The following is a 27,672-nucleotide window of genomic DNA, read 5'->3' on the forward strand; positions in this document are numbered from 1 at the left end:
AGTGTTCAGGGATCCCTTGCTAGGCTACACTGACAAGGACCAGAATATCTTTTGAAGTGGCAAGTGATTTCGCTCACATGCAGGGGTATGGGAAGTAGGGTGGTCATCCAGGAGTTCACAGACCTAAATGAGATTGTCAGTGGTAGGTGGATGATGTGCCATTAACTGATCTGAATCCCCACCAGCTCCACAACAGATAGAACATATCCATATGCCTTGATAAAGGGTTTGTCTTCCTAAGTGGAGCTCTTTACTTTACGCCCAATGCCCTTTTGTTTCTTTTTTGGGTTATTCTGTTAGTGTGCATTACTTCAGACTTTTTTTATTCTCAGATATACTAAAATTCAAGAGGACCATGTAAATGGCTTTAAAAACAATAAGCAGATATTTCTTGAGGGGGGAGCTGGCAATTACTTTTGATCACTGAATTTGTGATAGTTTTGAAGTTGCTACGTTTAGAATACTTACATTTGGCGATGATGCTATCTACAAAACCCATAGAAAATCGGAATAATATGAATTTATGGAGGTGTTCCACCTGTTGAAATAAAAATGAGAATGTACATTTAGCGGAAGACTGCTGCTCAATTACAGGACATTGACTTCACATATGCAAGCAAGCATCTGTACTTATTACTTTTGAAATGCACATATCCCTATAAAAGGGGAGTGAAAAAGGAACACTACATTGACTTACTTTTTATTTTTAAAGTTTGTTAAGGCAACCAAAGTCAGACAAATGTTGCAATGTACAATTATAGTGTCTCATAACATTCTTTGTGAGTTTGTAATGGGAGCAAGATGTGTGTCCATGATTGAGAATGAGAACAAGTTAAGTGCCCAAGAGTGTGGATCAGTTGAAAACTAAGAAACGGGGTCAGCAATTACCTTGTAGTTCTGATTAAGTTGGGCTTCCTACAGGAACAGCCTTCTTTGGGAGTCTACCACTTTTGTGTTACCATTTGACAAATCAGCATGCAACCTTCCAAAAATACAGACTTGACTGAAAGTCAGAAGGGAGGAGTTGCAATATGTACGTATTCCTATTCAATCTCGATAGAGACACAGGCCAGCAGCCTGAACTGCCTAACGAATGTGCATCAAAAGTTCGGGAGATGCTTTGGTGGTTCAGCAGAATACTACTATTCCCTGGACCTAGTCTGCATGTCACAGCCCAGTCCATTGCTCTTGGCGAAGCGTGGGCCAGTCTGAGACATTGGGCCTCTTACGAGTCCGGCGGTAAAACCGCCTGGTTACCGCCAGACTCGTATTACCATTCCGCCTCTGACTCCCGGAATTACCGGGGCATTACAACCCCGATGTCCCGGGAATTATGTCCCGGGAATTCCGGAGGCGGAATGGTGTTAATCCCCATTCCCATTGAGTCCGATAGGACTCAATGGGGATGGGGATCATGGAAACACCGCCACCATCGTGATGGTGCTAGTGTTTCCTTGTCCGCCTGCAGGCGGGCGGTGTTAAACCCGCCAGGTCAGACCTGGCGGGTTTGACGCCTCCGCCTGCAGGAGTTGTGATCGCCCGGCATGGAAACAACTGTGGCGGTGGGTTTACCGCCACCGTTGTTTACATACTGGGCGAGTTATAATGAGGCCCATTGTCTTGGCCTTCATGGCCAATTTGGTTTCATGATTAAAAATTCTGGACTGTAAATAAACCCCTCATACACCACATTCCGCTCCTCTTCCCCGTCTCCCCCTTCATTCATAGGGTCGTGGATCCCCCAGAATCCTACAAATTGTCTGAGTTTCACTTTCTCAGCTCAGGGTACACACAGGACCCTACTAAATGTTCGCCATCCCCAATCACAGGCTCTTGAAAACATTTTCAAGGCCCCAACTGATCAGATTGACTGTTTATAACTAGCCAATTTGGTTGCCCCTTACTAAATTTGCAAACCACCCAGAAGAATATTTGCAGACCAGAGTCCAGAGTAGCCAATCTGTTTGCCAATATGCTATTTGTTAACAGTCTCTCAAATAGATTTTTGCCTACTTTTAGATATTTATAAGATAAACTCCTGGATGAATTTGCGCCAAATTTGTGAAATCAGTTTTCAGGACTAGACTCCCACTCCGCTCGAAGGTTTGACGCGTATACATCCAGCGGTTCAGCATGAGCAAAAATGGGTCTACAGAGAATGTAAGAAACACATTCCTTTTAGAAACCGTGCCTTAAACTTTGCCACCCACTCTCCTTGCATGACAAAACTGCATGAAACTTCCCCCAAAAATTCAGAGCCAGGTTGATGATATTTTGTCGAAATTATGTGACAATTCATTGAATAGCGTAGTTATAAACTGCCCAAATAGTGCTCTTCCTATTGCAAAGACAATTTAACCAATCTACAGTGTCGCTACTGCCCTGGTACTTGTTCCATGATTAAGACAGCAAATAGACTGTACAGACACAATGGTTCTCTGAATGTATATTATACTGAATGGAAAACCCCATGAATCCTCTGATAGTCTTGTCAACTGAATCTTAAGTATTCACTTGAAACCACACGCTTGCATGACAAACCTAAACTAGGATTACACAACATTTGTCAAGAGGTAAAACGTTTGCTTACTAAAACTCCACAATGTTTGCCTACAATGATTATTTTGTAAAGAATGTGGAATTCGAACCGTAAAGAAAATACACGGTGTCCTGGAAGCACCCTTTATTTACAAACATGCATGCACGGCTCTGTATATACAGTATTGCTTGTTGTCTTACCAATTTATGGAAGGCTGTGTGAATGGTTTGCTTCTCCCTCACATTTCCATTGTAAAAAGCAATTTCTTCACTGAAATAAAAAATAAAACCGTTACCAACAGGTGACATTTTAGCTAGTTATTATTCTATTTTAGCGATTACAAGGTATAGGTAGGGTTGTAATGTTGCCTAGACCTCTGAGCTGTGTTGTTGGAGACTTTATTTGTGATGGTTTATAACGCACTGGTAGGTTTATTGTTATAGTGCATGATTGAATATAATTTTTCTAGATCGTTTGCCGGTATTAAGCACTTGGAAAGGTCATAAGCTATTTTTTGGAGGCTGCACTATTGCATTAGACAATTTTGCATAGTGAACATGTTTGCAGTAGTGTTTGGGAGTGATGTGGAAACACAACCTTTGGTTTTCTGTAGAGTCAATGGGACCACAACCCCAAGTGAGACTGCACTGTGGATTTGCGGTGGGAATGAAGTTGGCTGTTGATGGATACCTAGACTATAGCATTGGCCCCTAAATTGGGAAATTAACCATCTCCCCGAGTTGCCTAGAGTGGGTTTAATGAATCGCTTTCTATAGTCGCCTATTACACAAGGCTACTAGAGATAAAGGGTCAAAATTAATGTTTTCTCTGAACAATGCTTAAGCGAGTTGCAGATATTATTTAATACGAAATTTAGAAGTATTCCAAAATGAGTTACAGTAAACGTTTATTATGAAAAGGTCTGGTCCAACAGTCATGGAGCCACATTGAGGAACACATCTGAAACTTTGCAACTGTAATGTACCGTCTAAATCACCTGTCTTCCAACAAGAAGACCAGTGAATTGGAAGGTGATTTAAATTAATATGGGGGAAAATCCAACAGATTATATGGAGTAGTTGTCACTGAGAAGGAACTATGGCAGGGAGTGCTCTACTGGTCACACAAGAGCCAGTCGCTAGGACACCTTGCACTGTTAAATGTGTAATGTTAAGTATATGGCAAAATAACAATGGAATAGCCCCACTCCTTAATTCTTGCTATCCACACCTTGCTCACACAGAATAGTGTGGTGAGGTCAAACAAATAGTATCTCATAAGCACTCCTTCTGCACAGGTAACACACACATCACTTTAGTTGTATCCTACAACATTTGGTGGTGACAAGGAATGAAGAGACTGGCCAAGTGATGCCACAGTGGTTGCTATAGACTTATTAAATGATAAACCAAAGCTATCTATCCCTAACTCTAAGGGGATTTCCCTACGTAAACTGAAGAAGCTTGGGTGCTTGTCAGAAAGCCTGTGCCAGTTAAAACAAAAAGGTACTGCCCCGGTCACAAAGGCTCCTACTCTATTACCGTCTCTACAACAAAACACCATAAGGTCCAGCTACTGTTTGTAATCCAGGAGAATGACTCACTTCTCCTAGGTGGTTACCCACTATCTTTCACAGTTCTTAATAAAGTTTGTAGCTGCCTAAGGGACGTTTTCATATATCTCTAGGTTTTGCACAATTCTTGATCTGCCCCAACTGGGACGATGTAGCTGTTCCTGGAGTCCCTCTCGATTCTCCAGTACCCCACTTCTGTGGAACTGTATCACAAAATGATTTATGGTTTTCTTCATTTCTTTATAGTTCAAAGTCTCGTAACTTCCAGCCCCCTCCTGGACTTGTGCATGTTCCCTTTACCTTCTCCCCGGGAACTCTTCACTAGTTTTGGCAGGGGTTGCGGGACCATATTTCTTAGTTCAACTTCTTCCCTTAGTAGTCCTCCGCGTCTATTCTCTCTCCATGTCAAGTTATTGTGGACAGCCTCGGCATAGATTGTCAGACCCCTCTGTCCCACCACGACTCGTGTGGTCGTCGTGGTCCTCCTCCTCCTCCCCCCACCCACTCAGCTTTGCTGTAGGCTACAGTAGTTTGTCTTAAAACCGGTGACGGAACCTAACGGTCCAACCACTACAGGTCGTGCCACCACCTCTCAGTCTTTGCAAGTTTATCCCACCGGTTCCCAACTGACTCATAAGACACTTCGCAGCCTTGGATATGAGCCTCGCTGCAGTCTCTGGAAACCCTGTGCCAGCTGTCCAGGCTTCGATGCGGCCTCGTCAGTCGCCAGGTTCTCCCTCTGGTTGTGTCACAGCTTCCAGCTTGCCAAAACTGCATTGGCCAATACCGGCCGGGTCAGAGAATGAATAAGAACAACCTCTTCTTCCAACTTCAGGTTCCCAAGTCGAGTTGGTGAGATGCCCGTCCCTCTGCACAGTTCTACTGGCTTCCCGTCACCAGCTCCCAGGTTTGAACTCTTCGGATGGCAGTGTCCACATGCTGCGCTCTCTTCTCTTTTTGCTTCACACTTTTGTCCCTTCTCTGTCTTTATTATAGATAGCTTGGACCGCCCCGGCATAATGTTTGGATTGACAAATGTGGTGAAAGCCCTCTTCACGCTTCCTTGTACTGGGTTCGTTCTCTTCTTCATCTCAGTCTTTTCAACAATCAACATTTGTTTTGTCACTGCTCTTCTTTCCAGTCCATTGTGTTCCATGGATCGAAGTACTGTTAACAAAAAGGCTAGAATTAGGTAGCCGCTCTACCTTAGGCTTCCCAACAACATCATGAACAGACTTGGAAGAAAGGATAGGGCAACAGTACACATTGGCACTTTTAGAAGCGCTCTTAATCGACCTTATCAACTTTAGGGTTTCAAGGGTGAAAGAGCGTTTAGGGTCCATCATGGTACGAGAATTTTTGCCCCCAGAAGGATCTTGTGTTATCGGCTAGTGGGGTTGGGGTGTTATGAGGCCTCGATCCCAACTTGGCACCTTATCCCCAGGAGGGCAGATCCTCTCCATGAGGTCCTCCCGCTTGTTTCCACCCCTAGGGGAACTATCGGTTAGCAGCCTTACCACCCTAGCATCATGGAAAGGGGGTCCCCTCTGGGAACAAGTGACGAGATTAGGTGAATTGTCACAAATTACCATTTCATTACTATGTCTTTCAGGTGTGATGAGAATATTGTGCAATAAGGGAGAAATGTGTTAGGAAAAACGAAGGGTGCATTTTTTCAGACCTGAAGAGACTACTAGGGTATCGTGATCAGTGCTTGCAACCATTTCTATGTCCCCAAGGAGGGAGTGACACTATTGTTCTGTACCACATTTTCAGACAAGACGAGGACGGTTTTCCATTTCTTTTACATGTATTAATAGGGCTTCTGAGTAAGCAGAAAGGTTGTGTGTGGCAAAGGTAACTGGGGTTTTCTTTATCAGGAACCAGGGACTGACAGAGGTATATACTGAGAAAGATCATTTTGAGTGTACTAGCATCTGCAAAACAATGTCTCCATTTTATAGATTAGGGGTCTGAACCCTTTAGCTCTATAGATGTATTGGACTTCACCTCCCAGCAGCCCTGTCCAGCATAGTCAATGGTGCGGGATCATGGAAGTCAAGTTTCAAAACATCTGGAGAGCCGCAGGTTGCAGATCCCTGGTATAGATGGTTCAGTGCTGTAGTCCTTATGCTGTTTGCCAGGAGCCTTTGGGGAACTGGTTTGAGCCAGCTTTAGTAATCCACTCTATAAAAAGGAGGAGGCATGGAGTGTGCAAAGCTGAACCCCTGATTGGCTGATGAATGAGAAACATGCAAGAGACTAGTAGGAGTTGTATGCTGCAATTCGGCAGTGCTGAACTGAATGATATTGAAGCAAAGGCTAAGCCAAAGACCAGACTGAAGTATGCATTTGTGACCGATATGGAATAGGGTTACTCGGGATAATGTATGTACTTGATATGATATAATGGGTTGTTTATAACATGCTTAATACCCAGAGGTTCCTTATCACAGACCCGGGGATCAAACCTGTGGTGCTCCGTGTCGTCTTGCTTCCAAGACGAGCAAGTTACCTCTGAGCTATCCTCCCGACAACTAAATTCTTAACTATAGCAAGGAACAGATTACTTGGGCTCTATTCAAACGGTACCTATATCCATGGTATTGTCCACCGCACCCATGCATCAAGCCTGCCATACATGATTAGGGTATGCCAGCCAGAAAACACAATATGAGACGGTTTCAGCAATATTACAATGTCAATTGGGGGCAAGGAAACCCAGACAGGAACTGGAGAGCCCTTAATGCCTCATGTACCACAGTATACAAGAAATTCAGTCAGGAAAACTGCTAGAGGGCGTGGAGCAAGATAGCCACGTAGGAACGGAGCTCAGCACCCCACCCCACCAGCATATGTTAGACTGCCCAACCCCCCCTAGCCACCCAAGGTGCAGTGCCGAGACCCTGGTCGGCGGAGAAGCAGGAGCGAAGAGCAGGTTAGCCCTCACCATGTTGAGCAGAGGTTGCTGGAAAAGCAAAACGCTGTAAGGCTTTCAGCAGGCCGCAAGCACTATCCCGAGCCATGCCAGCAAGAAGCGGCTGGAGCGGAGGGGAGCCCCAGGGCTTCGCTGCTCCGGAGTTACAGTGCGCGGAGGGTCCCAGAAGCCAAGAGAGGAGGGGCTGGGGACACGGCAGCGTAGGAATAACAGTAGCGACCCGGTAGAGGTGAGCCCGGGCAAGAGAGCAGTGAGCAGGTAGCATGTCCCGGCAGACAGGGGTGAACCTGGGCGCAAAGACAGTGAGTGCAGAGGCTCCACAACAGTGCTACGATGAGCCCAGGCATGAAGGTGGCACAGGCTCCAAGAACTAACACGCACCAAGGCACGTCCGGGCTTCAAGGGGGTGAATTAGCAATACACTGCCACAAACAGTGGCAAACCCGGGCTAGAAGGCGGTCATGGAAGTGCGAGGTGGAGTGTGGCAAGGAACGGTGCGGATCCTAGGGGGAAAGGTCACCTTACTGGTGCAGGAGGGATAGTTGCACCTGGAAGGCGTTTTAAGAAGCGCTTAGCTGCGTTCTGTGCCGCAGCGAACCAGGGAGGCAGGGAGAAGGAGCCCTGCCTTTGGACCCCAAGGGCAGTGGGGCCCAGACGTGGTACTTAAAGGTGAGGGCGCCATGGCGGGAGGAGGTCTGGGATCCAGATCAAGGAACTTGAGAGCAGGTTAAGTGAGCTCCGAAGCAAACTGGATGATGTGGAAAACCGGGAGAGGCGGAACAATCGACGGATATGGGGCCTCTCGGGCAAGGACTTGGAAGCCACACTGTCAGGGGTGCTGAAGAAGCTCATAGGCGAGACTTTGACAAGAAAATACCTTTTGACCGGGTCCCCCGTGGGCAGGGGGAGCATAAGGGCCCTGTTTGGTCATGGCGAAGTGCCATAACTAGAGAGACAAGGAGGACATCCTAAGGAGGGCCCGAGAGGTGGGCAACGTCGAATGGGAAGGGGCAAGAGTAAGGATTTACCAAGATCTGTCGAATCACACGCTGGAGCAGAGGATAAAGTGCAGACCCCTGACACTGGCTACAGGAAGAGGGGGTGCGCTACTGCTGGCGCTTCCCCTTCGCCCACTCTTTTGAACACAGGGGGAGCAGTAGGAGCTGAAGCCTGGGGAGGAAGCAACATGGATACTGGCGGAGCTGCAAAAGTAGAGGACTTTCAAGCAGAAGGATGCCCAACGTAGTTTGGGAGAAGGAATCAACAGCGCCTTTGCGCAACCAAAAAGCTGTAGGAAGGAATCGGCCTCCAGAAAATCCAAGAAATCTCAGGCGAACCAGTCAAAGGCCCCAAGTAGAAAAAGGGGGCTCACGACGAAATGATTGAATGGAGGTGAAGGGTTTGTCTGGTTCATAAAATTGATGTTGGGGGTGCTCGTTGTCACTCTAGTTACTTGGGGATTCCCAGGTGTCTTGGAGAAATGGGGTTGGAGGCCCCAGTCGGGCGCAATTGTCCAAACATGCTTGAGGGTGTTTACAAGGTGACGGGGGGAGTGGGGTTACATGCATAGCACAGTCGCAATGGCCAAAGGGAGGTGGTGTCATCTTAGGGGTGCAATGGTGGACCCAACTGCAGCATGACCATGAAGGCGGCCACACTTAACGTAAAGAGTCTGAACTCCACAAACAAGGGGTCATTAATGGCTGGCTTGTTTCGTAAGGCCCAGCTACAGGTCCTCTTTCTACAGGAAACCCATTACAAATGAGGAGCGGAGCGGGCACTGAAGGGGTGGATATAGACAGCTGTATTGGGCTTCCCACAGAGGCAGTTAGAAGGAGTGGGTGGGTATTGTCCTAGAGCGCTCTGTGCAGCTGACGGAAATACAGGTACAGAGGGGTTTAGGGGGATAATTTGTGGTGGTGAAGGGTCACCCGATTGGGACTATGATCACTCTGGCGTCTTTGTATGCCCCCAATGTGCACCAGCTGGGCTTTTTTAGGAACATGTTCTTATTATTGGAAGAGTGGGGTGCAGGGCGATCATGGTGGGAGGTGACTTCAATGCTACAGTGGACCCGGCTTTAGATTGGTGGTCAACATGGGGGGACCGAGACAAACCACAAGGGAGGGAGCACAAGGCACAGACACAGCTACTTCAGAACCACTTCTGGGAGGATGTGTGGCGATCCAGTACGCCACCAGGTGGTGGCAATACCTTTTTCTCGTCCCCACATCAAACCTACACTGGAATTGTCTTCCTGCTGGTACCCAGGGAGCAGATGGCCATGGTAGAGTCCCTGACAGTGGAATCAGTAACATGGTTGGACCACGAGATGGTGGTAGTGGGGTGGTGGGTGGAGGAAGAGCAGCGGGGGACCCTAAGTTGAAGGTGTAATGATTGTCTCCTCAAGGACACAGTCTTTAGCGAACATCTCCAGAAAGAGATTGGGCACTTCTTCGGAACCAACACCACAGGGGAGGTGCCGTGGAAAGTGGTATGGGAGGCAGCCAAGGCCATGTTTAGGGGCCTCCCTATACAGGAGGGCGCCCGGAAGAAGAGAGAGGGCTGCTTGAAGGGAATTTGAGGGGTGACCTTAGAAGGATGAGGGTGCAGCTTACGTGACTAAGGGGTGGACCGAGAGAAATTGCTGGCAGGGATGCGAGACGAAAGACAGGAGCTACATTCACGCTTGATCAGGGAAGCGTTAAAAAGATTGTGTTACGCAAAAACAGTGATACTATGAAAAGGGGAACAGGGTGGGGACACTCCTAGCTAACAAACGAACGAAGGGTTGAGAGAAGAGTGGCATGTACACAAGGGACAGAGGGGGACCTTTTGGGAGGTCAGGGCGACATTCCTGAATGTTTTGCTCAGTTTTACAAGGGCTTATACGAGCAGCCCCTGGGAGAAGTGGGGTGGACAATACAGGAATACTTGGGGGGCTTCCGATACCAAGACTGACCGATAGCGAACAAGCCACGTTAGAGGCGGAAATTACAGGAAAGGAATTGGTAGGAGCCATAGCCCACCTTAAGCCGGGATAGGCGCCAGGGGAAGATGGTTAAACCTCTGCCTTTTACAAGCAGTTTCAGGAACTGCTAGCGGGCCCCATGGCTAGTCTCTTTAACTCGATCCAGGACGTGTCGGATATCCCTCTCCTTTCTGGAAGCACATATAGTGTTCATACCTAAACAGGGTAAGGACCCTACATATTGCGGTTCTTACCGTTCCATTTCCCTGCTAAACACTGAAGCCAAGGTATTTGAGGGGATACTGGAATCGCGGATGGAGGTGCTTATGCCACAATTGGTGTATGCGGACCAGTCAGGATTTATTCAGACTAGACAGGGCTCGGACAATCTGTGCAAAACTCTACACATATTACATGCCATGGAAGTGAGGAGAGAGGTGGCAGTGCTCCTCTCCCTCGATGCCGAAAAGGCTTTCGACCAAGTCAACTGGTCTATCATAATGGGGATCCTGGGGAAGATTGGAATGGGGGCCCTTTGGATAGGGTAGGGGTGGGCTGTACTCCACTCTGCGTGCCAGAGTGGCTGTCAATGGAGGTGTCCCGAGAGCGATCAACCTGAACCGGGGCACCAGGCAGGGGGGGGGTCCCCTCTCCCCCCGGTTATATGCATTAGTGATGGAACCTTGGGCAATTGAGCTAAGGAACAATCCTGAGGTAAAGGTAGTCTGCCTAGGGGAAGAGTACAAAGTGAGTCTGATCGCGGACGATTCACTCCTCTTCATTAAAGAGCCAAGGACATCGATCCCAGAGTTCTTCTAGGGTCTCCAAACGTACAAGGAACTGTTGGGGTACACTGTCAACCTTTAAAAGCCTGGTATTTCGGGTTGGAAATGGGATGGGAGAGGATGGGGACTTCCTGAGGGGTATGGGGTTCAAATTACAACAGGAGTGATTTTGATACCTGGTAATTGAAGTCACAAGGAAAGTGGCGGACCTCCGACAAGAACTACACCCCACTCTGGGATAAAATACAACTCGACCTACCTCGCTGGAGGAGGTTCGCGATCTCCTGGGCAGCACGTCTTAATTGTATTAAGATTACAGTCCTTCCCAAATTTCTGTTTTTGTTTCAGATGCTACCAATAGTGGTCCTGGCCCCTTCTTTGGCCAAAATCCAGGCGGCCTTGCTACGTGTCCTAGGGCAGGCGCAAGTCCAAGGGTGGCATATAGAAACACTGGTCCAGCAGGGGAATGAAGGTGGGGTGGGTTTTCCCGACTTGGCTGCATATTACATGGGCGGTGCAACTACGGATCATGGTGGACCACTTAGACGTGGCCGTGGAGAAGCAATGGGTCTACATGGATAGTCAGGCCTTGGCACCGGTCACAATAGGCGAATGGTTCTGGGTGCCGCAAAAAGATATACCCCGAAGGGTGCAGACACATCCAATCTTGGCGGTATTTTGGTAGGTGTGGCGGTACTCGCTAGCTCTCAACGTGGCCATAGCCACTCCGCTGTTTATGGGCATCACCCCTGCGGCTCTAGAACTACCAGGCTTGGTACGAGGCGGGATTGTCGAGAGCAGGACAGTTGTAGGAGGGTGGTGAATTCATGCCCTTGGCCAGGCTGGAGGAATGTCTGTGTATAGGGAACCTCTCAGTCTTCCATCATCTACAACTTGGGGTGATGGGGAGACAATGTCCACAGGGAACAGACTGCCTCTGAAGGGATCCTCCTGCAGGACAGTGGCACCAAAGGGCGTATATCTAGACTATACGCCGAACTGTGGAGGGACGTCTGACTGCATAACGGCAAGGGAAAAGTGAGCCAGGGATTTGGCAATAGACATACAGACCAGAAGTGGGCGACCATCTGTCGGGGGAGTTCAGAAAGTCCACGCGGTCCTTGCAATATAGAACACAGGCCTACAAGATAATCCACCTTTTGCAGTACCCACCGGCACGACTTGCAAAAATTATGCGGGGCAGACTTCAGATGCTGGTGATGCAACACCCGCAGGTTGACTATTAACACATGTGGTGGGGGTGTTCCTATATACAGGGATACTGGACGGAAGTGTTGTCTTGGCTTAAGGGCTTGGATGGGATACAAAGGGAGCAGTCACCAAATTCGCTGCTGTTCGGAGTAGAGGTGGAAAATGAGGATGCGGGGGCGGCGAGTCATATGGTGCGCACTCTGTTGGTAGCAGCACAAAGTTGAGCGGCTCAACAATGGAAAAGGGGGGGCTCCATGAGTGCGGAAGGCAGGAACAATATATGATATGGAATACCTTATGCACCTGCTCGATGAACCTTTCAGACATAGAAGGCGAGTGGCTTCCCTTTTTCACCAAGTATGGACACTGAACTGTTTGTGAAAAGATGAGGGTTAATGGAAGTGTAAGGCTGATGTGACTGTTACAGTGGTTGTTCTGTGTTATGGACTATGCATGGCGGAGGGGAAAAAAGGAGGTGGGCATTTCGAACACTGACATGAACCAAAGGTTTTTCTATTTAGAGTGTAACAGATTAATGCTGATTTGATGTGTCACAAAAATGACAGTAACATTTGATTCTCAAGAAGAAATTCAGTCTCTACTACCTGTGGGGGAAAAGGGAAGCATTCCTGGTAGTTGGTATTAGAAAAGATCAAGAGAGATTGAAGGAGGGGCCTGGAGAGGTGGAGTGATAACAAGGACAACAAGAGCTGGAGAGTGATATGAGGAGGGTCACCGGAGAGCAGAGCCAGTGATGACATGGGTAAGGAAGTAGTCCCGTTGAAGGCCTGAATAACCAAGCCTCCATCAATGAGTGCTAGAAAAATTGCTGAAGCAAGTGATGGGCTCCATTATCCCCTTCAATTATCAATACCATTGTGTATAGACGCATTATAAATGACCAAATAAAATAGTGTGGGGTTCAGATTAGGGTGGCACAGAACTGGCCATCAGCACTACTGCAACACCCTAGATCTAGTACCAAGGAAGGGGTGGGGGGAGAAATCCTATCCAGCCTAGCTTCGGCAAGAGGGTGATGCCTACAGACAAGAGACCCCCTGGGGCAGTAGGGGGAACCAAATACTTGCTCAGTTCAAGTCCACACCCACGAGGAAAGTGGTCTAATTACCACCAGCGCCATATCAGCCCAGGAGGAGACATGGCAGAGGCACAGAAGACAGGCTAAAACCAGGGTCTTGGAGGACCAGAACCCATGATGATGAAAGATGTGCCATGGGATGCTATTTTCGTAGGACATAATAATTTTGTTGAACAGTATCCTTGGAGGGAATCTGGAACCTTTACGTTATAGAACAGAGCCTGGACCTTTCGACTCAGGGCAAGGTTGGTAAAGCAACCCTGCGGTCCCATACATGTTATCATAACCCTGAACTTCTGGTGAGCTCAACCTCTGCACAGAGGAAAGGAGCTTCCCTCAGAGCGAAGATTACAGTAATCCTTGTTATTACCAGAAGTATTTCTATTCCATCCCTCACCCTACCTGAGAGATTTCAAACACTGAACGTAAAATGTTGCAAACCCAGCTGTCAAAAAAATGAGTTAGTCACTGTAGTGACTCATAGTCCATAGTCTCCTTTCTTCCATCCGTGTGGATGTCCCTCAACATGGGGACGGTACCGGAACCCGTGGCAGAGACACATTGAGCTTCCCCTTTAAATTTAGTATAGAGTGTTGGCGCGCGGCCTCGGGCGTGGGAATGATCCAGTAAGGCCCCGCCCTCCGGCACCTAACCTCAGTCCCCTTTGAACATATCGAACGCTACCCGGCAACTCGTAGCACATATTAGCCCTGGTCATACTAGCGGGGGAAGGCGGGCGGGATGTATGGAGAAAAGGGGAATATGGACTATGAGTACTAGTTACTACGGTGAGTAACTTTAATTACTCGTATGTCCTGTCCTCTATCCTTGTGGGCGATTCCACCGAAGAAGAACACATGGTGGAGCTGTGATACCCAGCCTTATCTAGGACCAAGCTAAAAGGTTCTTCAGAACCGCCTGACCAAACTCTGCATCACGCCTGAAGCTGGTTTCTAGTGAGTAGTGCTTACAGAAGGCTGACGGAGTGGCCCAAGTAGCTGCCTTTCTGATGAAATCCCACGAAGGTGGTCTCTGAAACGCGACGGCTGTGGCCTTGGCTCTGACCGCATGGGCATGAATCCAATCAGAAACAGGTCTGCCCATGGCAGTGTAAGCCTCCGAGATGATCTGAACCCTCCAGCAGGTGACTGAAGCCTTGGAAGCCTGAGAGTCAGGGGAAGAGCCCCCAAAGGTCACAACAATGCCTCGGACTACCTGAAGGATTTTGTCCGAGAGAGATAAAACTTGAGAACCCTCTAGAGGGCTAAGGAATGCAGGGCCCTCTCTGCCTCAGACGCAGGTTCGGGAAGAGCACAGGGAGGCAGATCTCTTGTATCAGGTGAAACGGAGAGATGACCTTGGGCAAAAAGTTTGGGTGAGTGCGCAAGATGACCTCATTGTTGTGAAATGCGATAAAGGGCTCGCATGAGGACAACGCCTGCAGCTCACTAACCCTGCGCGCAGCAGTGAGAGACACCAGAAAAACTGTCTTTAGTGCCACCAAGTGGATGTCCACAGAGGCCATCGGCTTGCGCTGCAAAGCTGCAAGAACCACATTCAGGTCCCAGACCGGGTGCGGCCTATGCACTGGCGGAAAAAGCCTAGACAACCCTTTAAGCTGGGCCTTAACCACCGGGTTGGCCGCAGAAAACACATGCTCAGGGAAATTCTTGTAAGCCCCAATGGCTGCCATATAAGTGCAGCATGTATCCACTTGAACTCCAGTAAGAGCCAGTTCAGGTGTGCTGAAAAAGCCAGTACATCATTGAGAGGACAGGTGACAGGGTCCAGACACTTGTCAATAAGCCCAATAGAAGAACTTAATCAATTTACTGTTATAGTGGAATCGAGTCGAAGGCTTCCTGGGCTGCTGAATGATGTTCCAGTTGTCATCCGAAAATTGAGCATGCTGAATACTCAGCTGGTCAGGAACCAGGCCGCCAGCGCCAGCTTGGCTGGGTCCGGATGATCCACCGCCTGCCCTGCTGCGTCAGGAATCCCCTGCTGGAGATCAGAAGGTGGACAGGACACTGGGAGCACAACTGCAACAGGTCGGAAAACCAGGGACTTTAAGGCCTGTGAGGGTCAATCAGGATGAGGCTGCAACCCACCGAAGCCCAAAACTTGCAGAGGGCCTGTTGGAGCAGAGGGGTGGGCGGTAAAACCTGCAGCCGTGCCAACAGATCTGGAAGGCATCTCACAGAGACCCTCGACCCCCCCCCATAAAGCAAACTGGTGCACTTGAAATTCAGAGGGGATGCAAACAAATCCAGGTCAGTGAAACCCCCCCCCTACGCTGGAACAGGGGCAACAAGGAGTTGGTGTGCAAAACCCACTCGTAGGTATTGAACCCCAGGCGGCTTAGCTGGTCTACTTCTGCATTGCTGTCCCCCAGGAGGTGGACTGATGAAATCCAACCTCCCTCCGTCAGGGCCCATTCCCAGATTGATGCCACCTCCATGCAGAGGAGAGGGGAGATGGAGGGGTGAGTCACAGATGGGTGCCACCCTGCTAGTTCATGTAAAACATTGTAGTAGAATTGTCCGTCCTGATCAGAACCGACTTGTCCCTTGAGGGCCAAGCCCACTGCACCGAGCTCGAGCAGATTGATATGCAGGAGGGCTTCCGTCCTGGGCCATACTCCATGAATCATATAGTACTCCAGAGTAGCCCCCCCTACCCCGAAAGAGAGGAGTCTGTAGTCACCATCAGGGTAGGCTCTGGTCCAGTGAAGGGGACTCCACTGAAACACTGCCATCCATCAGCCACCAGCAAAGATCGGGCAGTAGGAGCGGTGGTTTGGGATCCTGTCTGACTGATCCCAATTGGCCACCAGGTGGAGCTGGAGGCGCCTCATCTTGAGGAGAGCGTGCTGTAATGTAAGCACTCAGGAGGTCATCAGGCACAGCATGTGCTGGAATGACCATGCCGAGGTGGTCGTGTTGGCCAGAAAGTGCCCCACCACCTTGCGGAGGGACAGAAGCCTCTCAGGCATAGTAAACACACGCCCCTAGGAAAACCAGTTCCTAAGTGGGGCACAACTGTGACTTCCTCTGTTTGAGGGAGAACCACAGCAGATGAAGGCGATCTACCAATCTCTGGCAGGAGTGTACCACCCCTTCAGGTGACCCCGTCCTCACCAGCCAGTCGTGCAAATAAGGGTACGGATGATGGCCCTCCAAGTGGAGAAGATCTGCCACTCTGTTCATCAACTTTGTGAAGACACGAGGAGCGGAGTTCAGTCTCAAGGGCAGCACCTTCTTCTGAAAGTGATAGGACAATCATGAACCGCAGAAACTTCTGATGCTGTTGGTAGATGAAAACAATCATGTATGCATGCTTGAGGTCCAGGGAACACATCCAGTCCCCTGCACACAGAGTCGGATATGTGCACGGGAGTAATCATCTTAAAACGTTCCAGCGGTAAAGACAGTACCAGGACAACCCTCAGGCCAGCCTGGTTGTTCTGGAGTACTGCAAGAATCCTGTAATAGTACCCGGAGCCCCTGTCTACAAGTGGATCCGGTTCCATCTCCTGCGTGTCCAAGAGTGAAAGGAACTCCCCTAAAAGAGCTGGGCACCTGATCTGACAAAGAGGAGGAGGGAATGGTAGAGGCAAAGGAAGAGGTAGAATAAAGCCCGTGGAGACTACGGATAGAATCCACGGGTTGCTGGAAAGATGCTTCCAGGTGTCCTGGAACAGAGTCAAAAAGCCCCCGACAGGAGAGCTGTGTTCCCAGACCTTGACATCATGGCTTCTTGGCGTCAGAGGAGGCAGAGTGGAAAAAAGTGCGCTATGTCCTCTGCTGCTTCCTCCCGTTGTCGCGGGGTGACCTTTCATGGCTCGGAACCCCTTAAACTCGAAGGAGGCGCCGGGCTTGAACTCGGTCCTGCCCAGGGACTGAGGGAAGGATTTCTGACCTGGTTTTGTCAGGATGGCCAAGGACTTGGCAGTTTGAGCTGAGGTTTTCTTCATTGTCAACTTCATCGTCAACTCATCTGTTGACGAATGAAAAAGGTCCATACCCTCAAAGTGCATTTCCAGGATCCGTTCCTGCACCTCAGACAAAAACCTTGTGGCATGCATCCACACTGTCCTCATCTCGACCCCAAGGCACAGCCCTCTGCTTGCTGTGTCAATGTGGGCGACAGAAGACTCCACACGCAATGGCTCGGGCATCTGCCAGCACGCTTGAAGGACGCTTGCTTGCTTGAAGGGAGGTCAGGCAGAAATTCCCTAAGATCCCATCACAGCTTCTGGTTAGCCACAGCCAGGAAGGCATCTGTGTTGGCCTGCCGCAGATTCAGTCCTGAGACTAAATAACAGCACTTTCCCATTGACTGAAGTTCTTTGTCCTGCTTGGAGATGCAACTGAAGTGGCTCCCGTGGAGGAAGACAATGAAGACTATGGTTTAGAATACAAGGAGCCCGCAGCCACCACCGAGGAATGCAGCCAGGAGGATTGGCTCCCCGTCCGCCAGCCTAAACCTGCTGTCCAACTTCTTGTTCATCTGTGCGTTGGCCTGGGCTTCTGCCAGACCTTTTATGCCACTTGCAGAACATACTTCTGTAGAGGTATGCCAGACCAGATTGTGGTGCGCTTCCCCAAGACCTCTGCTAGCACTCGCGACGCCTGGGGGCTTCATTGGGCAGAGGGACCCCAAAGAACTCTGCCAGGCCCGGAAGGCGGTCATGAAGGGCGTTAACGGATGCAGAGGGTTCATCAACCTGGGCTTCGTCGTCATCTCACCGCATCCCCTCCTTTTTAACAGACCAAGGGGAATCCGGGTCCTGGATCACAGGTCCCAGCGGTGTCCCCCTAGGTCCGGAAGCACAGACAGTAACAATGGCTATTGAGGGGGAGGCGTTGATGGTGGAGGGGTCAGAACAACCGGTAGGGCCTGGAGGAATGGGAGTAGTACCCAGAGGAGGGTGCCAGGGCGGCCCCACCAGCGGGATGACCTTCACAATGTCCTTCAGGAGCAACTTCATCTGAGGGAAACACATGAGGAAGGAGAGGCGCTCGAAGACATGGTCCTTGCAAGCCACTGGGTCCCTAGGGGCCCATCCCTCCAAGGTGCTGGGCTTCTGGTACTGGTCAAAGCACTGAGGCGCTGGTGCGTGTAGCCTTAAGGCTGTGATGGGTAAATGTATCCCTGAGGAAACCAGAAACCTGCCCCATAGGATCCGCTGCTGCTTCCAGAGGGAAGGGGGCTGGGATTATCTTGCAAAGCCCATTCCATGGGGGAACGCACTGGCAAGCCCTGAGCCGGATCCAAGATGGCCACCGGCCTGGCAGCTCTGTCACATGCCTCTATGCCATTTTGAAGCCTTGCGCCATGCCCTGGGCGGGAGGGTCCGGAGGTGCTGAGACAAGAGAGGCCTCAGACCTTGGAGGATACAGCTTGGGTCTTGCACCCGAAGCACAGGCGTTGACCTCAAAGATCCCTCTGGTAGGTGTTGAACCGTGAGCCAGACAGCCGGTAGTCGTAACACCCTTACTCACGACCTCAGAGCAAGCTCCGGTAGGCTGTATGCCATCAGCACCTGTGCAGGTAGCCGTGTTGGATCATGCCAAGGACAGACTCTTGGAAGTGGCACTCGACGATGCCTTAATGAGGACCGCCTGGTAGGGCTCCTGAGCCCCTCTGCTTGGTAGCCAGTAACCAGGGCGGCTTCAGGTCTGTCACCGGTTCACCCCGGAAGAGCCCCCAAGCCCTTCGGGTTGGAAGCCAGTAGCCTATGAGGCCTCGGGCCTGCCAGAAGTTGAATTCGTAGATGAACCCAGATCTGTGGGAACCCGGGGGAAGGAGTTGCCACGCTGTAGAGCCAAGCTGAACAGAGGGCCTACCCTGTCTTGACGAGATGTCCTTGAGATGAATTCCTTACGGTGGAGAGGAGGAGAATTATGGAATATCTCCCTCCACTGCGACAACCAATTCTTCAATGCCCTGTGACCTAGAGCGATACAAGCGGAACATGCGTGCCAGTGGTGGTCGGGCCCCAAACACTCAAGACAGTGTGTATGAGAGTCCGAGGACGGGAACGAGTGGTCACATGAGGCACATCTCGTGAATCCTCCTGCAGCCGACATGATCCGGAGGAGTCGAGGCACCAAAGGGAAGTTAAATAAGATTGAAAAAACAAAACGTGGAGCAAGCAGAAAGCTAAAAAAGTCTCAGCGCTGGCTGCGTGGTCCGTCACTGTCCATGCAGAAATAGGGACTGAAGTGCGGTGCCCCACGTGCTATACTAAATTTAAAAGGGGAAACTCAATAATTCACTGCCAAAGGGTTCCAGTACCATCTCCATGTTGGATGCCCACAAGGATGGAGGAAAGGTGATGGGACATACGAGTATAGAACGTTTCTTTTCGGGAATCAGTGATGTAATTGTGATTTTCTACTTCCTTTCTCTTGTACCTTGATTATATGCTCTTCCTTCTGCAAACACGAGGGGCCTTTCTAAAAAAGCCTGTTCATGAATATTTTATATCTGCACATCTACAACGAATATTCATTTTACTTCAAACAGTAGTCTTTCCAAAAGCAAGGATATCAAGTTGGTGTATAGAATTATTAAAACCAGCTTCACATGTTCTTCAACCATCACCATAAAATCAATGCATCCAAAGCTCTCAACCTTTACAAATCCATTATTTACTAAAACCATTATAAGCATTTACAATTTTACTGCTAACAACTTCAAATTCATTTTTTAAAAAAATCTGCCTGGTGTACGTAATTGGATTACGGGTGAAGTTGTTAATTGTTGTACTACTGTATATGCTGAAGTGAATACAATCACTTCTTCAAAATCAGTTCATGAAAAAATGTTCAGATATAACTTATCTGGCAGGTTAAACCTGAATCCTTGATGCTAAAAAAAACTCATTCTTAGGACTAATTTAATGTACCGGTCAAACAAATGCAGCTCACTTTCTGTGCTTCTACACTAGTTCAGTATACAGGGTAATCATTAATGCAGTGGGTGTGCGGGTAAGGGGGTTCCATGTGTTAAAATCGTTGCAAAAATGGCTGTGGACACAAAATATTGCGACAAAAAGGCTGTGGTTTTGCTGCTGCAATCCATGTAAAGGATGCGGGGGACACCCCTGCAACCCCCGGACCCATTATACCATTCAAGGGTAGCGGGGAGACCCCCGAACTCCTTAAATGGTGTAATGGGGTACACCTTTAATGGGTCAAACCACAACATTTCTTGCGCGATTTTCTGTACAGGCAGCATTTTTTCACTGCATACCGGTGAGGAAGAGTTTCTCATAGTTACATTTAAAGGTTTCCTATGATGTTACCGAGATGTGAGCAACTATCTTGTGCAAGTAAAGAAACCATTGAGAACACCAAATTCCAGTGTCTGGGTTGTTCTGCTGCATCCTATGACATTATACATACAGAAACGAAGGAAGAGAATGACAACAGATACAAAAACCCAAATTTCATATGAAATTATTAAGAATGACAAGATTCTCCTACAGGGGTGTAAAAGAGAAGACTTTATCACAACAGCATTTCCATCCTTGCCTCTTGGTTTCCCATGTCTGCCGGGAGATGGTTTGGAAGGATAGAATAGCAGTTCTATGTGGATGGAGACATTGCTCCATGCCGTTCTTAATTTGTTTGCTCTCATGTGGACTATCTGGGCTAGCGATTCAAGGGCTCAGGCTGCAACTGAAGTGGATCCAGTATCCTGTTACACAAAGCAAATAGGTGGGAAAGATTCACAGAAAGTTTACATTTACTCCTCTGCCATGATCACTGATGTGGAACACCCCACCATGGTCTTGTACAGTGTTGGGACCACCGAGCTGGCCAGTGGGACAGCCTCATGAACGGCAGCAACTTGGTTCACAGCATGTGTCGGCAGGAAGAAACAGAGGGGTTGGTGATATCTTCCAGCTTCCTGAAAGTTTGGCCTGCAGGAAAGGGGGGCTGCTTCTTAAGTTTAATATGACAATGCATTACTTACCGTAAAAGCATTTCTGATGGTTGTCTCTGCTTAGATTCACATGCTGTGCATAGGTCCGACATCCAGTGGTCACTGCGGGGTATTGCATTTTGTTTTTCGTAGTCGAAAAGGGGACGTCGACAAGGCGTGTCTGAAACACTATTATTTTGCTGGGGTGTGGAGCCAGCTGGACTCATAGGACGAGGATGATTGGCAAGCTTCAGGCCAGGCCTAATTCTGCTGCTCCCTGCTCCAGTGCTAGGATAACAGACTAACGCCACCGAAATCTGCTCATTTGCGGTACTAAAGAAAAACATGATCTTTCTTGCATGCCCCATTTGCTGAAAAATGCAGAGTTGTCCACTCATTCACTGTGAACAGAGTGCTAGATTAATATGAAAACTGCCCTGTAGAGCAGACTATCAAGCTTTCCGCCAATGAACGATATCCTTTACGGGTCCTCGTGGTGATAGTATTATATGAAGAGGGACGGATAGTGTCTGAGGATGCCCTGTGTTTACTACTAGCAAAGTGTACAGTGTGTAAGGAAGCAGAGGGTCCGAAGCTTCATGACAGTGCCACGGAGGTGATGGTGGCCAGGCAGTAGTAGCCAGCAGGTGCAATATGAAGGGGATATGCATTAAAGAAACACATGCAAGACAGACTGAGCTGTATCTGGAACACTGTGCTATGATCCCCAAGGTTTTGCAGAACTCACACCATAGTTCTCTTCCTTTAAACAAAGTATCTTTATTGTCAAAGGCTGCAGAAGGCCCTGGAGTCACCCTTTTGGGAAACGGTGCAGCCTCCGCAAAGTGCAAAAACTAATCATGGAGTGAGAAAGTCATGACTACCACAGAGGTAACAGAGCATTGCCTTTCAGTGACAGCACTACAAAAAGGATAAATACTCCCCTTGCCCCCCAACCAACAATACACCAGGGAAATAAATCAAAGGTTTTAATTAAAATGTAAACGTTACTCACCATAGGGACTACTATTCTTGCAGCCCACTTTCCTCAATACTAGTGATCATCTATGGGAGCAGGACCAGAACCTTTGCGCATCAATAACACTCAATATATTTGAAGGTGCCCCAAAGGACCAGTGTGCATACATGGAACAGGCAATGCTACCGTGATCCCACTCTCTGGCTCGATTGAAAGTCCCTTTCCATCTGCCTTCTCATTTCTATCACATGGCTAATCTTAGAAGGGTGGCGGGAGGGTGTTTTGAGGAAGAGAGACAACCTAGGCAGAAGTAATTACAGTGAATAACAAACGTCTTTGCTCCTTTCCTTCATACTTTTGGAAGATTCCCAAAGCAGGAGTTCTGTTATGTTACCATTACTTTCAAAGCGCAGGCTTACTGCAACAAAGGCATCTTGGCGCTAGAAAAAACGCAGAGAACCTAGAACAAATACATTAGCAGGTGACAACGGCACAACAGATTTTCCATAGCTTGAAGAGACCGAGGAAGCTCTTTACATAATATAACTGCGGCCACAGAAAAGCCCTGGCCCCCGATTCTTAAAGCGCGGGACACCAACAGAGCATCTTTAGAGCAAAGAGACCGAGATGGAACATAGGGTTGAAATTTAACCTGAAGGTACTCAGCACCAGTGCCATAAAAGGGTTGGACAATACATCGCAATTTAAATTCAATACGACTTCCAACAGGAAGCCAATGTAGAGAACGCAAGACCGGAGAAATAGAGGCCCCATATGGAGACTATGTGGCTGCTCTAGTAGCAGAATACTACAAAACGTGCAGATGCTGTAACAAATGCTGGCTCTGCCAAAAATAGAGTTACAATAATCCACAATACTGAGAACAGAGGATGCCACAACAGGGACATACAGGCGATCAGGCAAAAAGGCAAGGGCTTTCCAAAGAATCTTTTCTTTACAGTGACCCGGTTGACATGCAGCACTCACTTGTGCTTTGGCCGACAACAAGGCTAACATCTTGCAGCCCAGATCTTTTACCACTGGAGTAAGCGTAGGAAAGGGGTCAAGAGAAGGGAGTCAAAAAGAAGTGGCTGATGGAGGGCCAACCCGCAAAACTTTGGTTTTATCAAGCTGAGTGAGATCTAAACAAACTACAATCGGAGTATCATCTGCATATGAGCAACACTGTATACTATGGAACTGAGGGCTGGATGCAAACATTAAAACAACAAAGGGGAAAGAGCAGACCCTTTGGTGAACCTGGAGGTGGTGGTTACAGGGGCAGATTGATAAGGAGAGAGAGGGAGAGATTGTGACAGAACAGCCAAAAAAACAGAAGCAAGCCGATACAGAGCCAGAGATGCCCGCCTCAGCCCGACGATTATCAAGATGGAATGATCAATGGTGTAAAAAGCAGCTGACAGATCAAGTAAGATCAGTGCTCTGACACGACCCTGGTCACAAAGCCATGCAAGATTATCGATTACAGAGACTAATACTGCCTCGGGAACCATGTCTGGGACAGAAACCAGACTTAAAAGGTCAAAAATAGAAGAATCCTCGAGAAAAGAGCTGAGCAAAGAGGTGACCAATGATTCAAGGAGTTTCATTAGAAAAGGGAGGAGAGACATAAGGTGGTAATTAGAAGGGGAAAGGGGATCTAAAGAGGGCTTTTTTAACAAATCACCAATGCATGCTTAGAAGGAGGATCAAAACCAGTAGTCTAAGAATGATTAACAGCATAAGAAGAAGCAATAGCGGGCATAACATTTTTCAGGACAGAGAGCGAAATCAGATCCAGCAGAGATGCAGATTTCATTCTGTTTGTAGCCACCAAGATGTCGGTGGGACCAAAAGAAGGGAAGGAGGACTACGAATGAAGCCGATCAGCAATAGGAGCCAAAATTGCCAAAGCAATGGTTCAAGAACTGGAAGAGATTTTCTGGCGAATGGCAGACATGTTCTCAATAAAATAAGTGGGGCGAGTGTCAGAAAGCCCGAGAGGGAGAAACCAAGCTAGAACAGGAACAGAAGCGAGCGACCGCACAAGTCTAAATAACTCTTTAGGTTGATTCAAAGCTGATTCAACGAAGCTGGTGTAGAAGGTTAGCCTTAAAAATGGCTTTGTGATGGACAGAAGTAGCCTCCCGCAAGAAAGTCCTGGTGAGTGGACAATGGGCTGCCTGCCATTTCCGTTCAGCCTACCTGTGATGAAGCTGTAAATCAGCCAAATGGGATGTGAACCAAGGCTCAGAGGGGCAACAGCGCGGCTCAGAGGGCTTGAGATGGTCCAAAACGTCAGTTGTGAAAGACTGAAAGCATGGCCACTTCTATAGTAGTCGAAGGAGCACGAGACTCAGTAATTTGGGCAGAAATATCCAGAATGTCAATAGTTTGCCATCTGTACCAGGGAGGGCAAGGAGAAAGAAATTAGGGGAAAAGGAACCTTCATTTGTAAAAGGTATAATAAAATGATTAGTCCAAAGTACATGCAAAAAAACAAGCTGCCTGGTGATCCGAAGGATCATTCGGTCTCAAATTAAAATCTCCAACTATAATCAAGTTGTAGAAACAAACCATCAGGTTGGCCGCCATTACCAAAGAAAGCAGCATCAAAAGAATAATCAAAAGGAAGAGTATGGTGGAGTATCAACAAGTGCAGAGTTTTAGCAGCGGATATAGAAACGCAAACCAACATAGCCTCCATGTTGATGCTATGGGTGAACGGTAGCATTGAACAGGCAAATAAAGATTGGAAAATTAGTGCAATTCCCCCTTCTTGGATTGACAGATACTCCGGCCAAACAAACAATGCTGTAATTAGGTGGCAGAGCCTGAGCCAAGGACCGACCAGAAAAATTGCGCAGCCAGGTTTCGGATAGAGACCAAATCCGGCAAGTACTCTTGCACCAGGTCATAGCATGACCCACCAGCGAGTGTACATTGAATAAAAAAGCCCCTCACATGGTTTAAAGAATAAGCTGGAGAAAAGTTATTAAACCCACGGCGTGCACCGGCCCACAGGAGCAAACGAGCAGCTAGTTGTGAGAAAACAGTTGATGGGAAACGGGGAGGTAGAGCATGGGAAAGTAGTAGTACCATGCAATGGCTGGTGCAATCCAGGTATAAAGCCCTATTGCAGGTGTCCTTGCAGTATTGCTTGCAGAATGATCATTTGGATGCTCAAATGGCAGTCTTCCAATTCTCATCCATTTTAAAATGCATTTGAAAGGCCACATGAGCATCTATGCTCCAACAAAGCAATACTACGTCAAGACTTAGTGGTTAGAAAGAAAGCATCCAATACGGTTGAACCAAAGTCTGATTCATCACACAATTGTCTACACACAACAAGCTACTTTGAAAATGGTTAGCCAAACCAAACATCTGGACCTGATGTAGTGGGACAAGATCCAATTGAACTTTGTAGCTCAAGAATCAACAATGGTCTTCTCTAAAATTCTAACAACCAAATACACAGCATAGTCAACAGGATCACTTTAGACCACCTGCCTCGTCTTGGTCTACCACTAAACCTCTAGGTTTCCACAAGTGGGTCTGCTTTATTATGTGCATCTGTGTCCTTAACTAAAGACCTAGAAATTGGCAACCAACAGAAAGGCACCATTCAACTATCAATTGTAAACAAACACTGCGTAAAAGTTATACATTTCACATGTAACAAAAAAGGTATTTGGGGAGCACCATTCATTTAATCCAAAAAACAGAATCCAGGAATATCTCCCAGCAATAAAGTTTGCCAACATTAGTTACCCATTGGCAACACAATGGATGGAATTACATCCATCAAAAAAGTTTGCAACCATTAAACCCACAGGACAGGATCACCTCTTAAGCAATGGAAGAGGTGGTAAGCTTTAAGGTATTGAGAGAGTGACGCCAAAGGAATCTACCAAATGCAAAAAAATGAAACACAGCCTGACCATTGACAAGAAGCAGTCTACTTTTCTGTAGACAAATTAGTGTTTATACGTTATCTACATGACCTATGCTTCTATACTACTAAGCTAGTAAATACCCATAGATAGTGTTGCCTCCTGGATGTGAATCAAAGTATTATTCTTTTGTCACAAAACCAGCCACAGTTGCATCCCCTTGTGCCAAAATTATTACTGGCAATCTACGTAGAATTCGGTTTTTAAATAAACTAAGGACTGCACAGCTCAACCAATAAAAACACTGATTTGGCTTCACAACACATTTTCCACTAAAGGAAGCCATTATGAAAAATACAGATCAGTTACACACTGTGCCCCCACTCCCATCACCATCACTAACAAAATACGCAACCCTCTCTTTAAAGCATTGCTCTCAAAATGGATGATACAAGCATCAATGCTTTCTCGCAAATCCATCTATGCAATTACAGGAACTTTGAAATGATGCCTTCACTGATGTTGATTGTCAAATAACTCTCGGTCATTTCAAAAGTGTTGCATGTAGAACCTCTGTATCTAAGCAAATGCTGGAAAAAACCAATTATCGTCCCGTACCTAGCCGACGCGCTCCTCCAGTCTCAACCACCTACTTGCCAACTCAGTAAACAACTAACCCCTGACGCCTTTGACTCATGGCTCAATGCATCTCTGATGCGCCTCACACCCTCTTGCAAACCATCAGCCCGCCGTGGTCTCTTCCCCAAATGGTTCACCCCTGAGTTGAAGACCACTAAACAACTATATAAATACCTAGAACGCAAATGGCAGAAAGACAAAACCCAGGAGAGCCGGGACACCCTGGCCCGAAACCTTTATCAGTACAAGGCCGAAATCCAGAAAGCAAAAAAAGCCCACTACAAATCCCGAATCCTAAACTCCAAAAACCCGAGCAAAGAACTCCACAAAATCATCTCCGAATTCACCAAACCGGCTTGTACCACAACCGTCCCGACCGCCTCGCAAGCAATGTGTGACTCACTCTCCCTCCACTTTTACACCACAGCTCTCGAAAGAACAAATACTCTAGCCACCAAACTGATGCTCTTACATCCACCAGGCAATACTCCCCCATACCGACCTGCCAACCAGCTGCAACCACTACGCAACCAACTTTCGAATCCTTTAGTCCAATATCATCAGAGCAATTTCTCAAACTTCTATCTGCCCGCAAACTATCTGGCTCGCCGCTAGACCCTTGCCCAGCAACAACCCTCAAAGAAATCTTCGCTTCCACCTGCGCAGGAGAACACGCAAGATCCATCATAAATGCCTCCCTTTCCTCTGGTATCTTTCCAACTCATTCAAAAAAGTCCATGTCAAACCCCTGATTAAAAAACCTTCCCTCGACCCGGTCGATCCCAAAAACTACCGCCCCATCTCAAACACCAGGTTCCTTGCCAAACTCATTGACCGAACCGCCTACTCCCAACTAAATGCCTTTGTCGAAGCCAACAATCTCCTAGACCCCGCACAATCAGGTTTCAGAGCCAGTCACGAAACTGAAACCACCCTAACCTCAATCTGGGATGACCTTAAAATGACAGCAGACTCCGGGGGATGCGCCGCACTAATCCTTCTTGACCTATCCGCCGCCTTTGACACAATCAATCACTCAATCCTCCTAGACCGCCTCCACTCCATAGGAATTCGTGGAACCGCTCTTAAATGGATAGCGTCAT

The 27,672-nt window shown here is 48.0% G+C and overlaps 1 protein-coding gene across 2 annotated transcripts in view; it reads right to left on the reverse strand.

Moving 5' to 3' along the window:
* ABCD3 (ATP binding cassette subfamily D member 3) overlaps nt 1-27,672 on the reverse strand; it is a 949,084-nt gene that overhangs the window by 356,686 nt on the left and 564,726 nt on the right. For both annotated transcript variants that reach the window (XM_069641211.1, XM_069641209.1), the window contains 2 exons: nt 2,740-2,809; nt 469-538 (listed from right to left, as the gene is read on the reverse strand). In XM_069641211.1, coding sequence (XP_069497312.1) covers nt 469-538; nt 2,740-2,809 — 140 coding nt within the window. The remainder of the gene's footprint in view (nt 1-468; nt 539-2,739; nt 2,810-27,672) is intronic.

This window comes from Ambystoma mexicanum, chromosome 1q, assembly GCF_040938575.1.
Source record: "Ambystoma mexicanum isolate Mex_15411 chromosome 1q, UKY_AmexF1_1, whole genome shotgun sequence".
Classification (NCBI taxonomy): domain Eukaryota; kingdom Metazoa; phylum Chordata; class Amphibia; order Caudata; family Ambystomatidae; genus Ambystoma; species Ambystoma mexicanum.